The sequence below is a fragment of the Lontra canadensis genome, unplaced genomic scaffold (genome assembly GCF_010015895.1).
Source record: "Lontra canadensis isolate GAN:19392208 unplaced genomic scaffold, GSC_riverotter_1.0 scaffold48, whole genome shotgun sequence".
In the NCBI taxonomy this organism is placed as follows: domain Eukaryota; kingdom Metazoa; phylum Chordata; class Mammalia; order Carnivora; family Mustelidae; genus Lontra; species Lontra canadensis.
This window is the reverse complement of record NW_022631042.1, coordinates 4,239,799-4,263,354: the sequence shown is the minus strand read 5'-3', so window position 1 is coordinate 4,263,354 and position 23,556 is coordinate 4,239,799. Positions and strand designations below refer to the sequence as shown.

Sequence of the window (23,556 nt, the reverse complement as noted above, 5' to 3'; positions counted from 1 at the left end):
CTGTACAAAATGTGAACCCATTTAAAAAAAGATCAATCCTCACATTAAATACATTTTTTAAAAATGGAAATAAAATGTGCAAGTTTAATAGTTGTTTCCCAGTGAGTGCAATTGTAAGCTATTTGCTATTTTTCGAGGTACATGTTAGGAGAAGAGTTGCTTTAGTAGTGAGGAACAAAGCAGCTTTCCTTCTGGGAAAGCTAAGCTAGGTGACCATGACTAGGGGCAGCTCATACCTTGGGGCCAGTTCTCATTAGTTCACTGCCAGAGCCAAACCACCTTCTACTCTATCGAGACACTTCATTAAAGCTCTACTCCAAGCAAACTGGGAGCTTTTCAATAGAAACCCCTGCTAGCTAAAAGAGATTTAGAGAGGGACACTGAATATAAAACTTAAAAAACTAGTCCATTTGTAATCATTTGATAAGTCATCTCAACAATTTTCACTATTATTGCTCACTTGAACTCACCATCTTGAATTTTAACTGTATTTATTAGCTGGGGAAAAAAAAGTCACTAGCTCTTTAAAATAATTAGACAATAGTCATTCTAAAATGGAAATCCTTTCAACTTTTTCACAAAAAAATGTGACCTTCTTTTGTCTAGTTCATTTTTTCACAGCTACCTAAAAATTCTTACCATGGTCTTCTGCGTACATCATAAAGATCAATCTTGTTTGGAGTTCTACTGTTATCAACCCATGGAGAAGCTACAAGAAAGAAATTAAGTTAAAAACAGAGAAATGAAATCAACATAGTAGATATGATCTAGAAAGATATTTTTAAAATTCATAAAACTCCACTGAAACATTCCACAGCAATAGTTAAAATGGGCGTTTCAATTTATATACTCACAGCCTTTTTTAAAATGGCAAAAACGCAGCGGTATAAAAGAAAGTTAAGAAAAGTCAATTTTCTTTTTTCACATTATTTCATAACTAACTTGTACACATAGGGATTTTCTGGATGCTAACTTTACATGCTTTATCGGGTGTCCCGAGGTTATACAACTTACTTCCTCTCTACTAACACCAAAATTTACCATAAAAGAAAAATTACCTGCTACTAATGGAAATTATACGTTCAATTATTTGATCCTTATACTTTTATTATCTTCTCTTGAATTGTTATTTACATGAAGGCATGATTTCTTTAATCGTAGCCTTCACATATTCAATGATGGCCAGAACATTTGTGATTATAATTAAAAAGTTAAAGTAGAATTAAAATAAATCCATGGAAAAGTCTTTTTCTTAAATTTACTTGAATGATTTGAGGTAATTCAAGTATAAATTCAAGAATCTTGTGTTAGTTTCAGAGCCTTTATCATTTTGCAATCATCAGAAAAATGTTAACTGCATTGCTTTTAAATGAAATTAATTTACACTTATTCTAACCAAATATACACTTTAATTAAAATTAAATGCTTTCCACACACACACACACACACACACACACACACACTCCTTAGACCTAATGGATAGTAATAAAAGCTGATAAATCAGATGATCATTTTACGCTGAAGAAGTCCTCTCCTTGAACATAAGGCTCTTAGGAAAATTCCTATAATAATTCACATGACTTATGCCTCCCAATCTATTTTGCCCTTTTCCCTACTGAAAAGTATGAAAATTATGGAAAACTGTATACCGTGAATCAGGTTTATCAGCCAAGTACAATAATTTGGCCAATTAGGTTACGTCAAAAAATAGATAACTTCTGAGTCTTTCCTTACCTACTAAATTTCCTTCTCATTAGTAACTATATTATAAAATGACATTCAGGGGCACCTGGGTGGCTCAGTGGGTTAAAGCCTCTGCCTTCAGCTCAGCTCATGATCCCAGGGTCCTGGCATCGAGCTCTGCATCAGACTCTCTGCTCCACGGGGAGCCTGCTTCCTCCTCTCTCTCTCTCTCTCTCTCTCTCTGCCTACTTCTGATCTCTGTCTGTCAAAAAAAAAAAAAAAAAGAAGAAGAAGAAGAATGATTTCTTGATTCAGGCCCCTAGGTGTCTGACCCTTGATTCCAGCTCAGGTCATGACCTCATGGTCATGGGACAGAGCCCTGCCTTGTGCTCTGTGCTCAGTGGAGATTCTACTGAAGATTTTGTCCTTTTCCCCATCCCCACTGTGTTCTCTCTCTTTTTTTAAAGCTTTACTTCTAGACTAAATCTTAGGACTGAGATTGCTAGCACAAGAAACTCACTAGAAGAAAATAAGTAGAAGCCAACTCTGTATTGTTTTTGATGCTATTATTGTGTTACCAATGCAACTACAAGTCTAGACTGCAGAAATCTTGTCCCCGTTTTGAACCCAAAAGCAGTATCTGGGCTCAAAAACTTCTGCAGAAACAGCAAGATAGGAAAGCTGTTTAGCCCCAAGCACATCCCTCTTCGGACCTGCCAGAGACGGCTACAAACAGAAGGGTTACTCCCAAAGGAAACCAATGGGCTAATCAAGAAATCTTCTTTATCCAAGAGTAGGCAGTCTTTGTGTTTCTTACACAAGGAATTGTGATAGGTACCCTAAACCTGTGACTGCCGTGTACTTCCTACTCTTTTTTCAAATGACACTTTTTATTATGATCATCCAGAAGACAGTATCATTGCATAGAAGATACCTGGGCAATAATGGAAACGGGGGGGGGGGGGGAGAGTAACTGGTATTCTGCTGTATTAGAAACAGTGAATTAGGAAAAGTTGTATCAAACATGATGGGAAGTATTGCATGTTCCCTGGAGATCCTGGATTTTTATCTGGATATACTAACTTGGTGGGATGTTGGATCATCTTCTATGGAAAGATGGTGAGTATGTTCTACATGTGGGGGGAAAAAACTTAGGCACTGATATTCGGATGACCAAAGAAACAGTCTGTGGGCTTTAAAATACTCTTCTCCATCCTCCTAGTAATAGTACCTCCCAAGTTTTAGGTGATCACGTACTAGAAACTGTATTTCTCAGTCTCTCTTGCCACAGTGGGGCCATGTGATGAAATTCCCATCAACAGCATTTGAAAAGCAACACATGTACAACTCTTTGGTCATGCTGTTTGCCTTTCACTAATTTTCCCCTTCTTTTTCACCTTAACAATAAATATAAGTGTCGATCCAGTTTTGGTCATACAGATGGGGACAACAACCCAAAGAATGGCACACAGATGGGAACACACTTGCTCTACAACTAATCTACCATTAAGGTAAGAGTTTTACCTGAGAGAAATATATGTAGTCTCTGTCATGTTAGCCATTGTTTAATTTAACTGAACCAATAATCTGATAGGGGTCAGAACTCTACCCGATTATACAGAGCTAAACGTAAAGGAAGTGAACACTTCCCAGAGTGTCTGAAATCTCCTTCACTATTTCATTCTGACATTCCTCTATCTCCTTAGAACTGTGTTATTTTGGCCCTGAAGCAAAAGCTTATTGCTTAGATGCTGATATTACTAAAATCTAGTTCATTTTCATGTCTTATCTTTCATCTATCATTACTGAATTTAGGGGCACACACGGGTCTGAAAAGCAACTGGTCTCCCAACAATTTTCATTCCCAAGTCAAGTTTTCAAATGCTGAATGACTGAAGCTTGATGGCACAGAGCCACTGATGAGATGCAGAGGCAGAAGGCAAAACTAGAAGGAAGCCATTCCAATGGAACCAATGCTCATAGGAAGAGTCTATCCTCTTGTCTCTTCTTTACATGTTCTTGTCTGATTGGTAACAGCCTAGTGTAGAACTTCAGAAATCAGCTTGGCGCTAGTCTACCTAAATTTTTCATTGCTTGAATTACTGAGCCTTTTTCAGTAAAATGAGAGGAAGGATGCCTATTTCCCACTTCCAAGGGTTATAGATAAGAGTCAATGATTTACACACACAACACTTAGAACTAAGTTGGCACATAACAGGCAATCCATATGTGAATGTTAGAAAACAGTATCATTGGGTCACTGGAACTACTTATTATAGAGAGAGGTTTTAAATAGAATAGATGATGTGCTTAGATTTTCACTGCCTACAAGCACGTTCCTATTATTAGGGCTTGGAACGTTCTATCATTTCCCATCCTACTCCATTGCCAATGAGGCAGGCTGCTGTCATAGAGTCAATAAAAATTTCCTGGGCATCTAAAAAAGGGCTACATGAGGTCATTCCAGAAATCCCATGGAGAACACTGGTATAGATTAAGGGGAGTAGGATGGGAAAGGGGTATAGGTACAGAGCTAGAAAATTGCAACAATGAGTTTCTTGACAGTTTCCATCTGTGCTTTGCCCTTGTTTCACTTTATTTAGAAATAATTCTCTTAAATTCTACTTGGATACTTGCTTTCAGCTGAAGTAGCTGTTATGTTAGTCTGTCCAGCTTAATTTAACACCTATTATTCACTATACACAAGGCATTGTCATAGGTGATATGGGAAGTATACACACATACACACATGCATGCCCACACAGACATACCCGCACGCCCACACAAACACATACACACGCACACATGCACACACCCCAGCTATCGCTACCAGCAGTTGCTAACACTGCAATGCTTTTTATAAAGAATCTATACAGACTTTATTTGGAAGGAAGATAAAATTTGATGGCTATTGTAAGTGAAAAACAATTTCTCTGAGAAAAAGTAAAAAAAGATTGCTTTAGGGGAAAGCTCTCACATGAAAGGTGGTGCTTGTATTCTATGTAAATGACAGGTAAGATACCTATGACCAGGGATGGAGCTCTGATATTAAAACATTGAGAAGATCTGAAAATAGGTTATAAAAAATAAGACAAACAAAAGGAGAGAAAGGGGCAATGTAGGAGTACGTGATCAAGACTGAACCAGGTAGTAAGTAAAACCAGAGATGCACATTGGGTTAAGGTCTTCGGACGATCTGAACTCTGCAGTCAGGGAGCCAGATGTCATTAAGTCAACAATTCCAAGACTGTATAATTTGACTTGAGAACTGATAACCTAAACTGGGTTTCTAACTTGTTAATCTACTTATCAGCTATCTCTTGGCACTGCATTTTAATCTAACATGTTCATAATTTTTTCTCTCACCTGTGAACTTCTCCAGAGCAAAATTCACTCTTTCTAGTATTTGAATTCTTAGAATAGTTTGGTTTCTTCGGCAACAGGCCATTTGCTTGTTCTTACCACTTTACCAACTTGCAACCCATACTTGACTATATTGATTCAATTAATGCAATTTTGGGGGGATTTTAATTTAGTTACTGAGCCATGAGGTTTGATGTCCACATATCCCTGTTTTGACTTGAGAGTGCCGTTGATATCACTAGGGTAGTATGTCCAGAACATCTCTAACTTAGAGATAAATGAGCAGCACTAACTCACATACAGATAGACTCTATCATAGCCAAGGATAAATCACTGTAGTTTGAAAAACAAAAGCATTATCGCAAAATGATTTGCTGGTAATTCTACCGATGCCAGAAAAGCAATACAGAAAACATTTTCATTGAACATAAAGGGTTATCTGTCAGCAGGAGCAGCAGACGACAAACACGTTGTGCAGTTAAGTGGAATATTCAGTAAAGTAAATAGTGCACAAAGACATAAGCATTTAGATGGCCCCTAAGTAGTTATTAGCTGTGGCTCAGAAATAAGCTTGAAAACACAAGTTCTAGAAAGATGAAGTTTTACTGAAGAATCATTTCAGGTATGTGCTACATAGAGAAATATGAGAACTCTTACAGAAGAAGTTTCCCATTTGGTAAGCAAACAAATCCAATGAGATAATATTGATATATTCATAAAAACAAAAAAATTTTGATTCTACAAAAACAAGTTACCTGTTTTTTGTAAGTCAATACCTCTTAGACAATGTTGATAATATGTTCCTTATTTTATTTGGTGTAGCTAACAGAAGTGCTTAGAAAGCTGCCTGAATTTGTGACAAAGATGTTAATTTTTCCTCCATAAAATATAGTGAACATAAAATAAATTACACAGCAAAGATGTTCCTATGTATATAAAAATGGGTGGCATGAGGTATAGAAATGGAACAATGTGTAAAAGAAAAAAGAACAGAAAGAGAGATCCTTCAGATGTTAAAAAGAACTGAAGCTTTTTAGCAAGACTTATTCTCATATTTCATATACAGTGTTATCTACCATCCAGTTTTACAAGCAACTTCCAGGTTCATATTAGTATCTAACTACTCTTTCCTGTCAGCAATAAAATAAATCACTTAATTTAAGCTTGACTGGATCCATAGTTGATTGCAAAATCAACTATTACAAAATCAACTATTACAACCCTTATGTGTGAAAAACAAGACAGATTTAGGTAAGAGGGGTAAGAGATGAGGCTATACAAAAGGCAACTAAAATAAGCCTACTGAATCTCTGTGAATCAGGATCAATTGCGAATTTCAGGATAATATCGTGTGTGTGTGTGAGTGTGTGTGTGTGTGTGTGTGTGTGTGTGTGTGATTACTGTTCTAAACCAAACTTACCAGTTTACTCCCCAAATAAAAATCCTTCTGGTATTTTTTTTCAGCATACAGTGCCAACATTCTCATATCCACTCAAACTAAACATTATAGTCATCTTAACTTACACCTTTGTCTGTCACCAAATTCATTTATTTTATCAGATATAATTCAGATATAACAATGCATTAATTTGATACACTTCTCTGGGCAGTACTAAGTGAAAAAGTCAAACAGATAACAATAAATATTATATGATCTCTCTTACATGTGGAATCTAAGGAAGCTGTACTCACAGAGAGTAGAATGATGGTGGCCTGGGGTGGGAGGGAAAATTATAGAGTGAAGTTGGCCAAAGGGTACAAACGTCCAGTCAAAAGATGAGTAAGTTCTAGAGGAACAGCATGGTGAGTATAGTTAGTAATATATTACCTACTTGGAAGTCACTAAGAAACGGCATCTTTCTTTTTTTTTTTTAATATTTTATTTATTTATTTGACAGAGAGAGATCACAAGTAGATGGAGAGGCAGGCAGAGAGAGAGAGAGAGAGAGAGAGAGAGGGGGAAGCAGGCTCCCTGCTGAGCAGAGAGCCCGACTCGGGACTCGATCCCAGGACCCTGAGATCATGACCTGAGCCGAAGGCAGCGGCTTAACCCACTGAGCCACCAAGGCGCCCAAGAAACGGCATCTTAAATGTTCTCCCCACAAAAGAGAAATGACAATTATGTGAGGTGACAAGGAGGTGTTACCCAGCACTGCAAATCACTTTGCAATATATAAATGTATCAATATTTTTTTTTGTAACGTCTCTAATATCCTCATTTTTTCTATCCAAAGAGTCTCCTTTCTAAATTCCTATTTGGGAGGTGCCTGGGGTAGGGGTTCAGTTAGTTAAGTATCAGCCTTTGGCTCAGATCATGATCTCCGGGTCCTGGTATCAAGCCGCATGTCAGGCTTCCTGCTCAGAGGGAATCTGCTTCTTTCTCTCCCTCTGCCCCTCCCCATTACTCATTCTCTCTCTTTCTGTCTCTCAAATGAATAAATAAAATCTTTTTAAAAATTTAAAAAATTGATTCCTGTTTGGTCCCTGTTCACATCTTTAACATCCCACATCTGATCGTTACAATAGTGTACCTTCTGGTCAAGGTTCTCTTGGTGTTTCTCCTTCCAATGAGAATATACACTGTTTTAGCTACTCTATTCCACGGCTCAGAATATCGGTGGTATTTTCCTACACATTAAATCCCAAACAATTCTGACATTAGAAGCCACGTAATATGCCGTTAATCGAAGTTTTGATCTGATAGCACACTTCTGTAACAAACTCTTAGATTAGCTGGGCTTACGAGCCTCTCACAGTACGTGCTCATCTCCGGTTCTCACTTGGTGCCTTTCTTCCTTCTAATTTTCCTTCAACTTGATTTTTCAATCCATAGTTCATAAACCAAGCCCATAACTCTGGTCTCTAATCACTTTGCCTCTTTCAAAACTCCTATAGCAAATCTATTGTTACAGCCGGTCTAATTTATCTGACATTTAATCATTTAGTGATCTGTATGGTAATCTAAATTTCAAGATATATAAAGGATGACTCCCTAATTAGATTAAAATATCAGGCAGATAGGAAAAATTTGGTCTTTTAAAACACTCATGTGGGGGCACCTAAGTGGCTCAGTAGGTTAAGCATCTGCCTTCAGCTCAAGCTCATGGTCTCAGGGTCCTTGGATCGAGCCCTGCTCGGCGGGGAGTCTGCTTCTCCCTCTGCCTCTATGCACTTGATCTTTCTCTCGCTCTCTAATAAGTAAAATCTCTTTGAAAGCTTTAAAAAATGAAAAATAAAACACAAATGTGCACAGAGTAACCATGTCAGAGGTGTTTTTGTCCTTGAGTATCTCTTCTCTCCTTCTCACCTAGTAGAGCTTCTGCTTCGTCAGCTGCATAATGACCACCTTGAAGGTAACCAGGCCCATGAGGCCACTAAATTCTGGCCAACATCCCACAACAGGAAAGGTTTTATGTGACGTCCAACAAGTACCCTCAACAGGAGTGAGAATACCATTCTTTGTCCCTTAAGAAAGAACACAAGTAACAGTGGTGGGCCTAAGGCAGAGGCCACACTCAGATGACAGAAATCAAACAGACCATGGACCCCTTCTTTGGGTAGCATCCCTATCAGCTCCTGTCTACACAATGATGGATACGCTGACTTAAGGGAGAAACTAACTTCCATAGTGTTGAAATCAAACCATTTTTGTAATTAGTAGTATTCCTAACCAGTATACTGGATTTTAAGAATTACTAGCATAAAAACATGATAGTGTAATCCCTTCCATCTCAAGTTTGTTTATACAGCGATCTGCAAATACAATACATTTATAGCTAAACCTTGCATCCATTCACAAATGGCAAAGTAAAAAAGAAAATGGCATTTTTTAAAAAAAGATAGCTGATCACCGGAAACAGTACTTCTATACATACCATAAATATCAAGGCTCTTCTATACATACCATAAATATCAAGTACTTCTATACATACCATAAATATCAAGACACTATCCCATTTTCTTTAAATTGGCTAGAAATTGATCACAAATGCTGCCTTCATAAATAACCAAGAAGGGGGAAAAAAGTATTCTTTGGATTAAGCTGTCATCTGCTGATTGATATTTCAAGTACTTCTGAGCTCTTTTCCAAAAAGTACTAAACAACTCAAGACCAATTCACCATCCATGAGGAAAAAATATGTCACTTCATACACTTTGCACACAGGTTCTTTTGCATTTTATTCTAGCAAATCTTAGCAGATATAACAACAAAGAATTGTCTCCCAGAGGTATATTTAACACTAACTCAACAAGTAATAGGTCACCTTATTGTAATCCCATGGTTTTGAAATGAACAAATGAAGGAGGGCAGAGAAAGAACAAGTGCTTAATAAGACATTAAGAAAATGTCATATGAAAATGAAGTAGATTTTTGGGTTTTTTTTCTGCAAATACAACTAATTATCTGATAAAAAGAGTAAGTACTACTTCCATTGGCATTTCAGTGAGCCACTAATTCCTAATTACAATCCCAATTACAGCAGGAATTAAAACACTTGCAGGAGATATTAATAGGTAAATGAATAATTTGTACCTCTGTTTTAACGATGGGTAAAAATTCACAAAGTTGACAGCTCTTGAAAGCAGTTTAATAGCTTTAAAGTTCATTTATCCAAATCATTTAAGAGCTTTCAAAGGAAGGCACTCATAAATTAAAGTGATTTTCCAGTTAGCACATACTCAGTGAAGATGGCTCTAGACATGGGCTCTGGCTTCGGCTATGCCATGAATCTAGTCCTAGGACTTCTTGTCCCACAACAAAGACCATGGACTTCGCAAATACTGAAGCCTCAACATTTAAGTAGGTAATGTTACTGTCTGCGCTGGAAATCATCTTCCATCATCCCAAATTAACTTGTGACGAAACAGGCTCACAGGTATAATATGACATAACATGACTTAGGCAAAGTAAGCAAATCTGCTGATAGAACTTTTCACATGCATCAAGACCTCTTCTTCACCCAATATGCTGTCCTTTCCATTATCACACAGCCAGGACCCTGGGATCATGACCTGAACCAAAAGCAGACACTTAACCGACTGAGCCACCCAGGCACCCATGTGGCAAAAAATTTTTAAAAGATAGTTGACAGAATTTTTTTTTAAAGGTTTTATTTATTTATTTGAGAGATCACAAGTAGGTGGAGAGGCAGGCTGAGAGAGAGGAGGAAGCAGGCTCCCTGCTGAGCAGAGTCCGATGCGGGGCTCGATCCCAGAACCCTGAGACCATGACCTGAGCTGAAGGCAGAGGCTTTAACCCACTGAGCCACCCAGGTGCCCCAACAGAATTTTTTCAAATATAAAATCTCTACACTTAGATTAATATAATAAATTCTGTTTGATCCTCACAAGAATTCTATGACATAATGTGGAAGCTGATTTTCCTGTATTACAAATGCAGAAACTCAGAGCGTGACAGATACAGTTGACAGATCTAGCTAAAAGAAATATAGGACACCCAGTTAAATCTGAATATTGATAAAGATCGGATATTTTTAGTATATTTCCCAAATATTGCATAACTATATTAAACAATTCTTTGCTGTCTGTGTGAAATTCACACTTAACTGAGCAACTTTTATTTTACCTGGAACCCTCATTGAGAAGTGTCTTAACCAAGGTCAGAAGCTAAAACCTTCATCTCTGGACCACCTCCACCATGTGGTGTTAACTGGTAGATATTACTGCTTAGAATTGTGGAAGGGGTTATAAACAGATGGCTATTTCAGTTTCCTTGTCAACTGACTCTAATCTCAATTATGTTCTTCAATTTCTCACATGAAGACAAAAATGAATTTAGGCAAAATTATTCTAGTTGATACTCACTCTTGTAAAAATGCCTACTGTTTTCTATTTCCAAAGTACTTTACAGTTTATTATCTCATTGGTAACAACTTTCAGGGAATAAACTGAGAAGTTGGTGGGTTTTCTTGTCTTGTTTTGTTTTCCAGATTTGATGATCAAGGCTGAGCAAATTTAGAAAATCCAACCAGTTTCTCACAGCTACTAGGGAGATCTAAGCCTGAGGTATAAATCTTGTTATATAAAAATCCAATTACGTAAAAGTAACATATATTCTATTTCCATTCATAGGAAGATAATTAACAATATTAAAGGCTATTTTTGACCTTTACTTCAACAGACACTTATTAGGGATGAGACAGTCTACCTTATCCTGACCTGTATCAAAATGGTAAGATCAGAGGAAAAAAGTATGACTTCCTGAGTAATTTTTAAAAATGACTTCACTTTAAAAAAAAAAAAAAAAAAAAAAGTCTTTAAACTTGAAAAAAGTGTTGGATGTATAAAAAGCCTGTCAGCATCAACACAAATATGGTGGCTTAGTTCCAAATTTTAATATTATCTTAATGTCTTTGATAAAGAGACTTGGTTCTATTATATTGGTAATAAAGAAATTCATTCAGGTTTTAAACAAAAACAAAACCAAAAAAGGGTGGGGAAGGAAATTCTGCCATTTGTGACAACATGTATGAACCCAGAGAATATCACACTAAAGGAAATAAGCCAAACAGAGAAAGAAAAATACTACATGATACCACTTCCATGAGGAATCTGAAAGAGCAAAGTCACAGAAGTGGGGTAGAATGGTGGTTGCCTGGGGCTGGGGCATGTGGAAAATGGGAAAGTACTAGTCAGAGGATATGAAGTTTTAATGATGCAGGAGGAATAAAGCCTAGAGATCTTCTATTTAACATAATACCTCTAGTTAAAATTACTATATTACACATCTAAATAATTGCTAGCCCTCTTATCACAAAAAAGAATAATAAACAAGACGGTGGGAAGAAATTTCTAGAGATCATGGATAGGTTTACAATACTGACTGTAGCAATGGTATCAGGGGTGTATACTTATCTCCCAACTCATCAAGTTGTACCCATCACATACGGCTTTTGTATGTCAAAAGGTAGTCAGAAATAAAATGAAATAAAAAGAACTTAGGAAAAGATCACCAAAGTTTCAATTACATCAACTGTATATCATAGTAGTCAAGACAACCATTTTAAATGACCTCCTCTAACAGGTAAATGAATTCAAGCCATCAGTCCCCAGGGAACCAACTTTCTGGCACACCTTTGTTGAAAAATTAAGTATCGCGAGAGGCTGAGGGTTGCTTCCACGGCTAATATTATGGAGGTAAGGATTCAGCTAAATTAAACACTGAAAAATCTTTTCCAAAATAAAGTGGACAAATGTCAACAAATTTAAAAATATATGAAGAGGGTTAAGAAAAAAAAATCAAAGCTATTACCTTTGATTAGCCTTTAAAATAAAAGAATATAGAAGATAATTAATAAGGCTAAAAGTTAACTGTTATTTGTAAAAAGAACCATCTTTAAAAAATGCTCGTAACTCAACCTATCTTTCCTTCCTCCTCTTGACCCCATGTTTTCTCTCTCCTTTCTTCTTAATGCAATCTTCCCTCTGTTCCCCCTTCCTATTTCTCTTAGAATCTTTGTTGTTTTTCTCAGCATCATCAATTTCCCTTTGGTACTGGGCTCTTGGTTTTTTCATTGTTACACCAATTTTCTCTCTTTTTCTACCTTTCCATCAATTTCTCATAAATGGAATTGGTAATAAGGCAATATATTTTAGAAGATTTTACAGCTATATAATGCTATAAGTTATTGACAGATGTATTCTTATATCTGTGTATTACTGAATTGGTCACCAAGCGTCTAATTACTACGTCTCAAAATGACACTTAGAAATGTTTTTGTAAGACCTGATATAACTACCTAAATAACTTTATAAAATTATAAACTTTATAAACTACATAAAAACCTAAATAACTTTAAGGTTTATTATTTTTTAAAAGAATTTACCTATTTATTTGACAGAGAGAGAAAGAGCGAGAACAAGCAGGCAGAGCAGGGAGAGAGAGAAGCAGGGGCCCCATGAGCAGAGAGTTTGATGTGGGATTCGATTACGTATTAAATAGATACTAACATTATTTTATTAACTCGTGATTTTTTTTCAACAATGAAAAATAAAGTAGGTCTTGACTAGCCCACTGGGTTTCTACAAAAGACCTGTCACTGATCTTACTATCTGGCATTCACATCCATGTAGAATGTCTACCTAATCTGAGTGCTATTCAGTCTGAGGGCCACATAATTGTCTATTTAATGTTATTGCCATACAAAGCTACAGATTAGCTAATGCCTATTTCACCCCATTTTCACTGGTGTGTCTTTTTATTGTGAATAACTCTACTTGTTAAAAATACTTAGAAAACTTCAGTCTCACAAAAAATTCTTCTATATATCACAATTGTTTAAAGCCAAATTACCTAACATCCCATAAAGATCAAGCAAAAAGCATTTGTGCTTGTTAGCCTGCTCTAAAAGGTGAATTTAGAAATACCAGCAGACATTTCACTTAGTCTTTTCAACAGGTTCTTGGGATCTATACACATCATATACTTTTCTTTTTTGTTCCTGATTTATTTCTCCTTACCCTCCTTTGTGAGAATAAAGGATATTACAAAAGGGTTCATTCATTTTAATGTGTAAAATACACTGATCTTCTCTGAATACACATCATCACGAAGATGCCCTCAGAAGTAATCCAACCGGGTACTTACACGAGCTCTATTTTCTTTGAATTTTCATTTTATTTCTCATCATACTCATGTGAACAAATCCCCATTCACTGATTAAAGTAAAGCATCAACACTCTTCAGATAAAACAACACTGACTTGAAATCTGGAGAAATATTTCAGGGAGCTTCTAAAAATTCTATTCCATTCTCTACTGTGATTCAACACGTTGTCCGTGCTGAGCAGATGGACCCTCGTCTCAGAATTGTTTTAAGATTCATGATAACCTCCTGTCCCAAGTACACAGACACCTGCTCAGGGCACCACTGCAGCCTGGCCGGACTCCAGACGCCAAGAGTGGCAGCTGCGCCTGAGGCCTCGTGGTTTAAAGTGATTTGGGTAGATACAGAACCATGTAAGGAAGAATACACTTTCCTCATCAAAGTAGCGTGATATCTTTTTCTCACAATATGGGAGAAGCTAACAGATATTAGAAATAAAGAAATATTAAGTCTGGTACTTACATTTTATTGGATACCTACTGAGTCATTGAGCACTTACCTGGGTAATACCGGGCAAGGCCCGTGGCACTGCCGAACACCTGCCACAGCAATGAAGGATCTTCCTCTCGATTTTTTTTGAAAACTTCATCTAAGGCACTTGTCCAGTTGAGTTCATTTAACACAATCGTTGCTGATGGGGAAAAAAAAAAAAAAAAAAGGAAAAATTCAATTTATTATTACTATTTGAATCCATCATTTATTTGCCAAATAATGTTACAGCTTTTCATTAGCTTATCTCTGAAAGTGCCCTAACGCGATGCTTGTCAACAGGTTTAGACAAGGAATTATTTCTCCAGACAAATTTTTATATGATGGAAGCCATGGTGACCATCTGGGCTGGGTAACTCTTTGTTGTGGGAGCTATTCTGTGCTTTGTGGATTGTTTAGAGGTGCCTATGGCCTCTACTCATTAGAGGTCAGTAACCAGCCCCACCCACCCACCCCCACCAGCTGTGATAAGCACCATGTTTCCCTGACATTGTCAGAATACAAACAAAACCGCCCCCTGTGGAGAACCACTGTGATACACAGCACAGGCAATAGCAGCTCTGCCGGTTGAGCAGGGGTGGGGGGACGCATACTTCCCCTTGAAGCAGCTCAGCTCTGAAGAAGAAACCTACTGAGCGCCTCAGGACAGAGTTTAATGGTCACACTTCCTTCAACTACTGATGATTCTCTGTAACACTCTAACATAATTTGGTCCTTACGGGAATGAAAAAAAAAAAAGATGTTTGCCATTTAACATAGTCTGTTAACTGTGTTTACATAACAACAAATGTATACATCTTGATAAAGAAAATTCATTCAGAGGCTAGACAATACCAATGCTAGAAATCCAAAGTAGCTGATGCTTTACTACTTTTTTTTTTTTTAAGATTTTATTTACTTATTTGACAAGAGAGATTACAAGTAGGCAGAGAGGCAGGCAGAGAGAGAGAAGGCGGGAAGCAGGCGGGACTCGATCCCAGGACCCTGAGATCATGACCTGAGCTGAAGGCAGAGGCTTAACCCACTGAGTCACCCAGGTGCCCCTTTACTACTACCTTTGTGAGCAAGGATTCTTTTTCTCTGGTTAGTTCAATTAAATATTAGAGAATGAGGCTACTAAAGGCCAGGCCACAGATTTTGATTCTTACTTACAACTACTGATTGAACTTGGATAGGTACTAAAAACATTTGCCGTCCATTATAATGAAAGAGAAGCTACCATAAGGTGGGGTTTAGTATATCATTATGGGGCTCCGTGATCAGAGCATGTTATTTCTAACACAGTGAACATTTACTTAGCTTAGAATATTATTTTCCCTTTACACAATAGGATGAGCTACATCATCTCACATCTTTTCCCCACCTTTATATGGAATATATGTACCATGCCCCCAGCAGATCAGGAGACTGGACCGCTGTGCACTTGAGAATCTACGGTCAAGCCTAAACAGTGGAAATATGTGTGGGATAAGGACTGGAGAAACTGCTTAATTTCTATTTTCTGGGACCACAGCAAATGAAGGAGGCAAATGCAGTCAAGGTTAAATCACACCCAATATTCTGTAAAGGTCAAAGAAACAAAAGAATTTCTAACAAGAAAGATGCACAGCATATGTGTTTATACTTTTAAGCTTATCATTTACAAAAAAAAAAAAAAGAAAGAAAGAAAACAAGGGTATTGTGAAATTGTCCTGGGACCGGCATCCAAATGCATTTCTCATTATTGAGAACTAACAAGATTTCCATCTTTATGGATGTGATTACTTGAAGAAAGATCAGTTGTGTGTGTGAATATTCATGAGCTGGGTCAGATCCACGGTGTGTCTGAGATACTAGTGAATTTATATTCAAAAGCATGATCCAATGAACATTAAGTGACCCATTATATAAAAATTCATATTCACATGGATAACCTGAACTAATACTATTCATGAATATTTATAGTTATATACAAAACATCACAGAAAAAGAGGAACATTGTACTTTTCTTTAAACAGTCATGAATTTTACAGTAATATTCTACTGAACAAATAATCATGTTTATTTATGATTCAGATACACTTTATTAGTCACCAATCTACTCTAGCTATCTCTTCAATTTCCTTTACTCTTTAATTCACATCAAGCAACAACTGGTATCTAATTATTTTTAATAAAGTTTTATTTGTTTTCAAGGCTGCTGATTGTTTTCTTAGTTTTATTTGATAACAACTACCAAATATCAAGCTTTGATATGCTAATTGTTCATTATACTTTGGGGGGGGGAGTCAAGCTCTGAATTTTTTTTTAAGATTTTATTTATTTATTTGACATAGAGAGAGATAGCAAGAGAGGGAACACAAGCAGGGGGAGTGGGAGAAGCAAACTCCCTGCTGAGCAGGGAACGGGAGGCTGGACTCCATCCTAGGACCTGGAATCGTGACCTGAGCTGAAGGCAGATGCTTAACTGAGCCACCCAGGCGCCCCAGAATATTCTTATTATGGTGATGGGTCTTAAAGTTTGCAGTTTATGTATCTGAAAATTCCTTTGCAGATAAGACATTAATGAAGTAGGTATCAAAATGTTTTTCTCAAAACTTGTTCATCTGCAAATGAGCCAAAGACATAAAGAATCCACAGTAATAGGCGCCTGAACGGATTTTAAGTTCCATTCAAATGAGAGAAAGGGAACTGTATCTCTGTCAGATGTGCAAGGCTTAATCCCAGGTTAGGGCTACAGATGCTTCCATTTGCCCTTGTCTATGTATCAAGATTTTCTTAGTGCCATCGTTATTCTGTTACTCATTATCTTTACTTGAACATCCGAAGAAATCAAATTCAAAGAATCTGTTGCGGGAGTGCAAAGTTAGCTCCAGTCTTTCTTCAGAGAATTTGAGAGAGACGTTTAGAGAGAACAATCATACTGTTCCAGTTCCTGAAAACACCAAAACTACAAAGTAACATAAATTGCTTCATTAGAAATTATTTCTCAAATTATACTGAACAAGTTAAAAATGTATTAAAAACAAATGTAAAGGATCAAAGCCAACTGGAAAGTATGAATGCATTTTAGACCCCTCTTGGCTATTTGGCTGTATTTTCCTGATCCACTCTATGTATTACATTTGACTAATACATCTATCTTATTTTAGTTTCTTAAACTAGGTCCCTAAAGTGAACAAACTTTTATCTGCTTAACCTTTTAAAATTAAATAGCTTTTCCAGAATCATTTGGTGTCTCATCTCTCTCCATTTCTATGCCATTAGCATAACTCAGGCTGCACAATACTGAAATGACTGGGTAATCTGCAGATGATAGAAGATTGAAACTAATGCAGATTATTGGCCCTGCTGAAATGAAGTTTATGTCATTTCCTGAATCTATCCTCTTGCCCTGCTAGTTCCATTATAATTACCTACACTTTTTTTTCTTTCTTTCTCTCTCTCTCTTATCTAAATTAGTAAGTAGACTTTACTTAGGAAGATGTTTTTAAGTAATTCTTCTGGCACAACTGTGTAGAAAACCTAGTGCCTTAGAAAAGTTAAGTTACTGTTAGATTTTTTGTTTCGTATTACCAAGTGTTTATGCGGTTGGGCTGTGCCTTTCTGTCCTCAACCAGTATTTTCAGTCTCTTCCTCTTCCCTAAGACCATAGTACTTACAAGATATAAAACATAATCTTTTTTGATGAAAAAAATAATAAAACGAGCCTCAAATACCTCAGAAAATTATTTTCAACAAATATTACTGTTCAATAGGAATATGAAAATATATTGTTCTTTCTGATAAAGACTCAACACTCAATGAGTAATTGTGGCATCCTGACTCACTAAAATTCAACATACTTTGTTTGCCTTTGTCATTGTATATTACCAAGAATTTTGAAAGCAATTATTTTCTGTAAGTCACAATCTTTATTTGAATGTCTACACAAAGAAACCAAAATGCAAAGTATTCCATCTAATTGCAGAAATTATGATATAAATTGGTAGCCAAAAAATATTTCATATAGTTATTTCAAAATAAATTATTTTCTTAAGAAATCCTGCAATATTTCTTGGCCCCAAACAGAACTTCATGCTTTTAGTCAGATATACTTAAGAACACAGATAAAAGCTCTGCCATTTTTCTATAGGTTTAACAATATTTAAAATACCTTATTTCACATTTTCAATTACACATTGTGTGCATATTGCATTATTTAACATATGCTACATTCACTCATACCCTTTTACTCACTGCTCCCTGCAACCTTCTAACGTTCTCCATTCACACCAACTTTGAATTTCTCGGTTGAACAAATCTTAAAAGCACACGAGTGGCCTACATTTTTTTCCCCCACTGTGGAAGACAAACTGTTCTACAGTGATCTAGCCCTGAACCTAGTGCCAATGGCTGCATGAAGAGTAAAGTTAGTCCTTATTTTATGACCACTTCTAAGAAATGGAGATTTTTATCTTTGTAAGAATGTTTTATTCTGGGGAAAAAAAAAAAAGTCTTATAAATATGCAAGGCTAAGCCTGTTAGAAGCCATGAATGCTGGAAAAGTCAACCTTGACTTGGGCCTCTATTCTGAATGGTATGACAAGATTTCACTGTTAATTGATTCAGAAGGCCAAGCATCCATCTCTATTCTTCCTATAGTTAGTTTTCAAAAGCATGGCCTTGGTGTTCAGCAATTCTCTTTCAGAATATTCTATTGTTCAATCTGGCTTCTCAAGGGAACAAAGAAAAATCTAATTTATAACAGGACAAAAGTGCCTTACATTTCCTGCTAATTCTTCTAAGATACAGGACTTAAACCTACATCAGACTTATGACATGGATTATAGAATCATTGACAAGTTCTGAATCCCATTTTCCTCCACAAATTTCAACCCAAAGAGCGTTGCACTACTGCTCCCATTTAAATGTGAAGACATTTTCTTGATGTAGTCAAGGTTCAAGGCTTCATCATGCTTTCAAAGCATCATATGACTATTTGAAAAACCTTAAGATTATTTGTAATGCCCATAAATGTCAACTAAATCTTTCAAATGAAACAGATAGAAGCTAGTAAAAATAAAGAAAAAACATAGGATTTATTCAAAATATAAAATAACTTTGGTAAGTCTACATCAAAAATGCATTTTCTAAAATATAAGACAGTTTTGACCAGCCTTAGGTAAGACCTATAGATATTAAAGCCATGAAACAAAATAGATACTAAAATTACTTTTGTTTAACCATGCTAAATATGTTACAGTTACATAAGTAAAAAACAGGAGAACTGGTCAAAATGTTTAATACACTATTTCCATTTAACCAATAATACTGCTCTATTATAGCCTTGCATTTAGGTAACATTGGTATAGGTTATTTAAACTATAGCCACTGATAAAGTCAGTGATATTTAATTAACCACATACTGTGGCAGGAAGTACATTATGCCATTTAACTTGTAGAATGGCACTCGGAGATACTAATAATATCTCCTTTTTTATGACAAAAATAAAACCTAGGAAAGACTTTCAATTTGACAAAACAAAAAACAGAGCTTTAGAGACAGCACTCAATTGTGCCTGATTCTAAAATTGTACTGTTTATGAGCAACCGATTTCTAAGCTTTCATTTTATATGTAGCTCTGATTATTTAAAACTTTAAATATGAAAAAAAAACAACAACTGTACTTTTGTAGCACACTGTTTTTCAATAGAGACCACTATTCCTCCCCGAGGAATAGTCAGCAATGCCTAGAGACATTGTGATTGTCAAGATCTGCAAGGGCCTACTAGAATCTAGTGGGGAGAGACCAGGGATGCTCTGACCATCTTGCCGTGCACAGGAGGACCCCACCACAGACAATTACCAGCTCAGTCAACAATGCCAAGTTGGGGAATCTTGCTTAAGTACAACTACAAACACAGGACATTTGTAGTTTTTATGCACTTTTTAAAAAGCAATATCGTCCAGGCGCATGGTGGCTCAGGCGTTAAGTGTCTGCCTTCGGCTCAGGTCATAATCCTGGGGTCCTGAGATCGAGCCCCACATCGGGTTCCCTGCCCAGTGGGAAGCCTGCTTCTCCCTCCTCCACACCCCTTGTTTGTGTTTCCTCTCTCCTTGTGTCTCTCTCTGTTAAATAAATAAATAAAATCTTAAAAAAAAAATAATCTATTCAATGAACAGTGTCAACACAAAGCCATAACAAAATTTCTTCAAAGTGAAAGTTAATATAATTTAAAAACACTACTTCATGATAGCATATTAATACTTTGGCCCACATTATCATATCCTTTGTTTTGGATAAATTTTCATTTTAGTCTCAAATTCTAAGACACTATTCTCACACCTGAGTAAGTAAGGGTTTCAAAGCCACTTCTCAGTATTATTAAATATCCTTTACCACCCCATTTTTGGATGCACAGAATATTACAGTTTTGCTTTATTTTTTCTTTTAATAAGTCAATGCTTACTATGTGATTCTAAACTAAACCAATTTTATCTTCACAGCAAATGTTCATTTTATCCTATAGTACATAAGGTAGTTATTAAAAGTTATATGTAACAGCAGAGCTGAACCAGATGTCACTAATTTTATTCATCATCTCTGAAAAGAAAAATGTTAATAACAAGAAATCCACTGATCCAATTAAGTACACACACAAAAAGAATCCACTTTAAGGACCAGACAGTGTGCATAAATATTAAAATGAATGAATCTTTTCAGTGGATTTGGCTAATGGAATCTCATCTAATCCCAGTGTAAATGAAAGATTAATAAGGAACAGGGAGATTGGAGTACCAAATCTCAACTCTCTAATCACGTCTCCGGCACCAGAATCTACCTCCCACTGGGGAAGGCTGAAAAGAAGGCTCCAAAGGCACATGTGGACCCTGATGAGGAGATAAGCCGTATTCCTACAGTGAATTTGGTACAAATATTAAAAGGCCCTTGTCCTTGTCAGTTCTCTAACCTCCGTATTACGGAGATTCCTGGCCTTGATCACTCTCTTTAGTTTCCCATAGATGGAGCACCTGGCTAATACCCAGAACCCAGCTGTTCTGCTTTAATGAAATCTGCAAATTATGGCATGCATAGAAGGAGCTCAGAAGAAATCCACTTTGTCAGTACAGAAAATAAGAATAATGCAAGAGAAATGGAAGACACTGGGATCTAATGTCATGTTTATTAATTGAAGGATTTTAATGTCACTTCCAATAAAATGGTAATTACTTGTAAGATTCTTCTTGGAGGCTTGTACGGATTCTGCTTAAGAAATATTTTAAGTATAGGAAACAAGAAAAACCTTTGTTTTACCCTTCAGGCATTCTAAGTTTTTCCATTTCTTGTATCATCAAGACCAAATAAACGATGAGTAATTTCCGTAGCCAAGAGTCTTTATCACTGGTACAACAGGCGACTTTAATTATTTAACCCCTTGTGTTTCTGTTTTCATCGGGGGGGGGGACCTCAAATACAGTAAGGACCCTAGATGATCTGCAGGCTATGAACGTCCAACAAGTTTACAACTAAAATGCAACCCATGAACAACGGCTATGATTACAATCCTTTCCTCAGCTGCTTATAAACCTGTATGATATGTATCTCCTTTAGCTGTTCGAGACAGGTGAAAGATTCCTTCCACGGCTCAGCGTATTATTCTAGTCCTGTCAGTTATTTTACTTGAACAGCAATTCTCCTTTTATATACAGCAATGAGACTGTAATTCTATTTATTTTGTAATGAACCCACTTCCCTTCCATCTGCTTTATTTAGAAGCTCTCACATGGAGAGGTATTCTTCACTGGAATCATGTGACTGAAATATTGTCATTTGAAATGTGAAAACATAATGTGTAAATATAAACCAGCAATTTTGGAGTAATTGCCTGAAGATGATCCAATTTCTCCCAATGATACTATCCCAATGTCATTTTTATCATAAATTTGACTATTTGTAATTAAAATTATTTTTAAAAAGTTAAATACCTATATTAGTCTTTTTATTTCAGTAAACACAGAGCCTGCTATATTTTGAACAAATGAAAATACTTAAACATGCCCTAAACATCTTTAAACTTTTAAAAGTGAAATAAAATATGGGAATTTCCCCCCCAAAATAAACTCGGAGATCACTCAAATGGAGTTGGGAGCTCTATGAGAATATTCAATTAAGACCAAATTTTAAACACTTCAGTTCGAGGGTTTTGTTTTTTTTTTGTTTGTTTGTTTTTTTAAACACATATAATATTTTCCTGGTGGGATCCTTTCCTCAAATACTTGGCATTTATGACTTTTCTATGTGAATATATGTAGTATAAGCAAAGACTATGCTCACTGACTGCCTTCCCCCTCAGAGACCCCAGGTCTTTGATGCCAGAAGGAACTAACTGACCTTAGGAAAATGACCCTCTCAAACCTCCTTTTCCTCACCTGCACAATGGGACTGAGAGCGTCTGCTTCACAGAGCCGTGTTCAAGATTACATGAACTTAGAACTCTGTGACTTACTAACTGCACAAGAAATATCCCCAGTCCTTACCATTATTATCTTATTTACCTCTTAATTGCCAGCATACAAATGATTTTTTTTTTAATATCTTGAAGGGGGCACCTAGGTGGCTCATTTTTTATTTCAGCTCAGATCCTGATCTCAGGGTTTTTAGATCGAGCCCCGCGTTGGGCTCTCCCCCAGCGTGGACTCTGCGTGAGATTTGCTCTCCTTCTCCCTTTGCCCCTCCCATTACTTGTGCACTCACTCTCCTTTCTTTCTCTCTCTCTCAAATCTCAAAAAAAACCCCACAAAAATAAAAATAAAAATAAAAATACCCTGATGGAACAATTCTGACGGAGCTGCTGAAATGCTAGGAGAAGGAATTAAAACCTTATGTTCTCCCCTTGCCTCAAAGAACATTTTCTCTCACTTTGGCCCCAAATCAATGGCCAACAACACTACCTCATTTTACATTACATGAAGAAAAAAGTGTGTTAACTGTTCAAAACCACTGACATTATAAGAGAATGCAAACTGAAAGAAAAAACAAGGATATCATTTAATGTACCACATAATTTGGGGGAGGAGGTAATTTTTGGCAACGGGATACTTCCAGTGCTCCTGAAATCAAGCCACACTGGTGAACGCGGCCCTGAATACAGCAGAGACACACTGAAATTCCGGTGGGAGAAAGTGTGTCACGTGTGTCACGCACACGTGGGCGTGGATTTCTGAACACACGGTTCTGGTAAAGCTGAGAAGAAACTGGGGCTGAGAATTACAGACCAAATTAGACCTGGGAAACCCCTTGCCTCAGCTCGCAGACTGCCTAAGTGCATAGACAATTCAGCGTCTCCGTGAAAAACTAGACTGAATTCACTAACAAGGTTCATAAAATACTAGAGCTGACTAACAAGACACGGCTGAGGAAGAAGGATAACAA

General features: G+C 36.6%; 1 protein-coding gene across 7 annotated transcripts in view; it reads right to left on the bottom strand.

Moving 5' to 3' along the window:
* CACNA2D1 (calcium voltage-gated channel auxiliary subunit alpha2delta 1) overlaps positions 1-23,556 on the bottom strand; it is a 496,060-nt gene that overhangs the window by 118,632 nt on the left and 353,872 nt on the right. For all 7 annotated transcript variants that reach the window (XM_032873243.1, XM_032873244.1, XM_032873245.1 and 4 more), the window contains exons 7-8: positions 14,172-14,303; positions 640-709 (exon numbers count right to left, since the gene is read on the bottom strand). In XM_032873243.1, the coding sequence (XP_032729134.1) occupies positions 640-709; positions 14,172-14,303 (202 nt within the window). The remainder of the gene's footprint in view (positions 1-639; positions 710-14,171; positions 14,304-23,556) is intronic.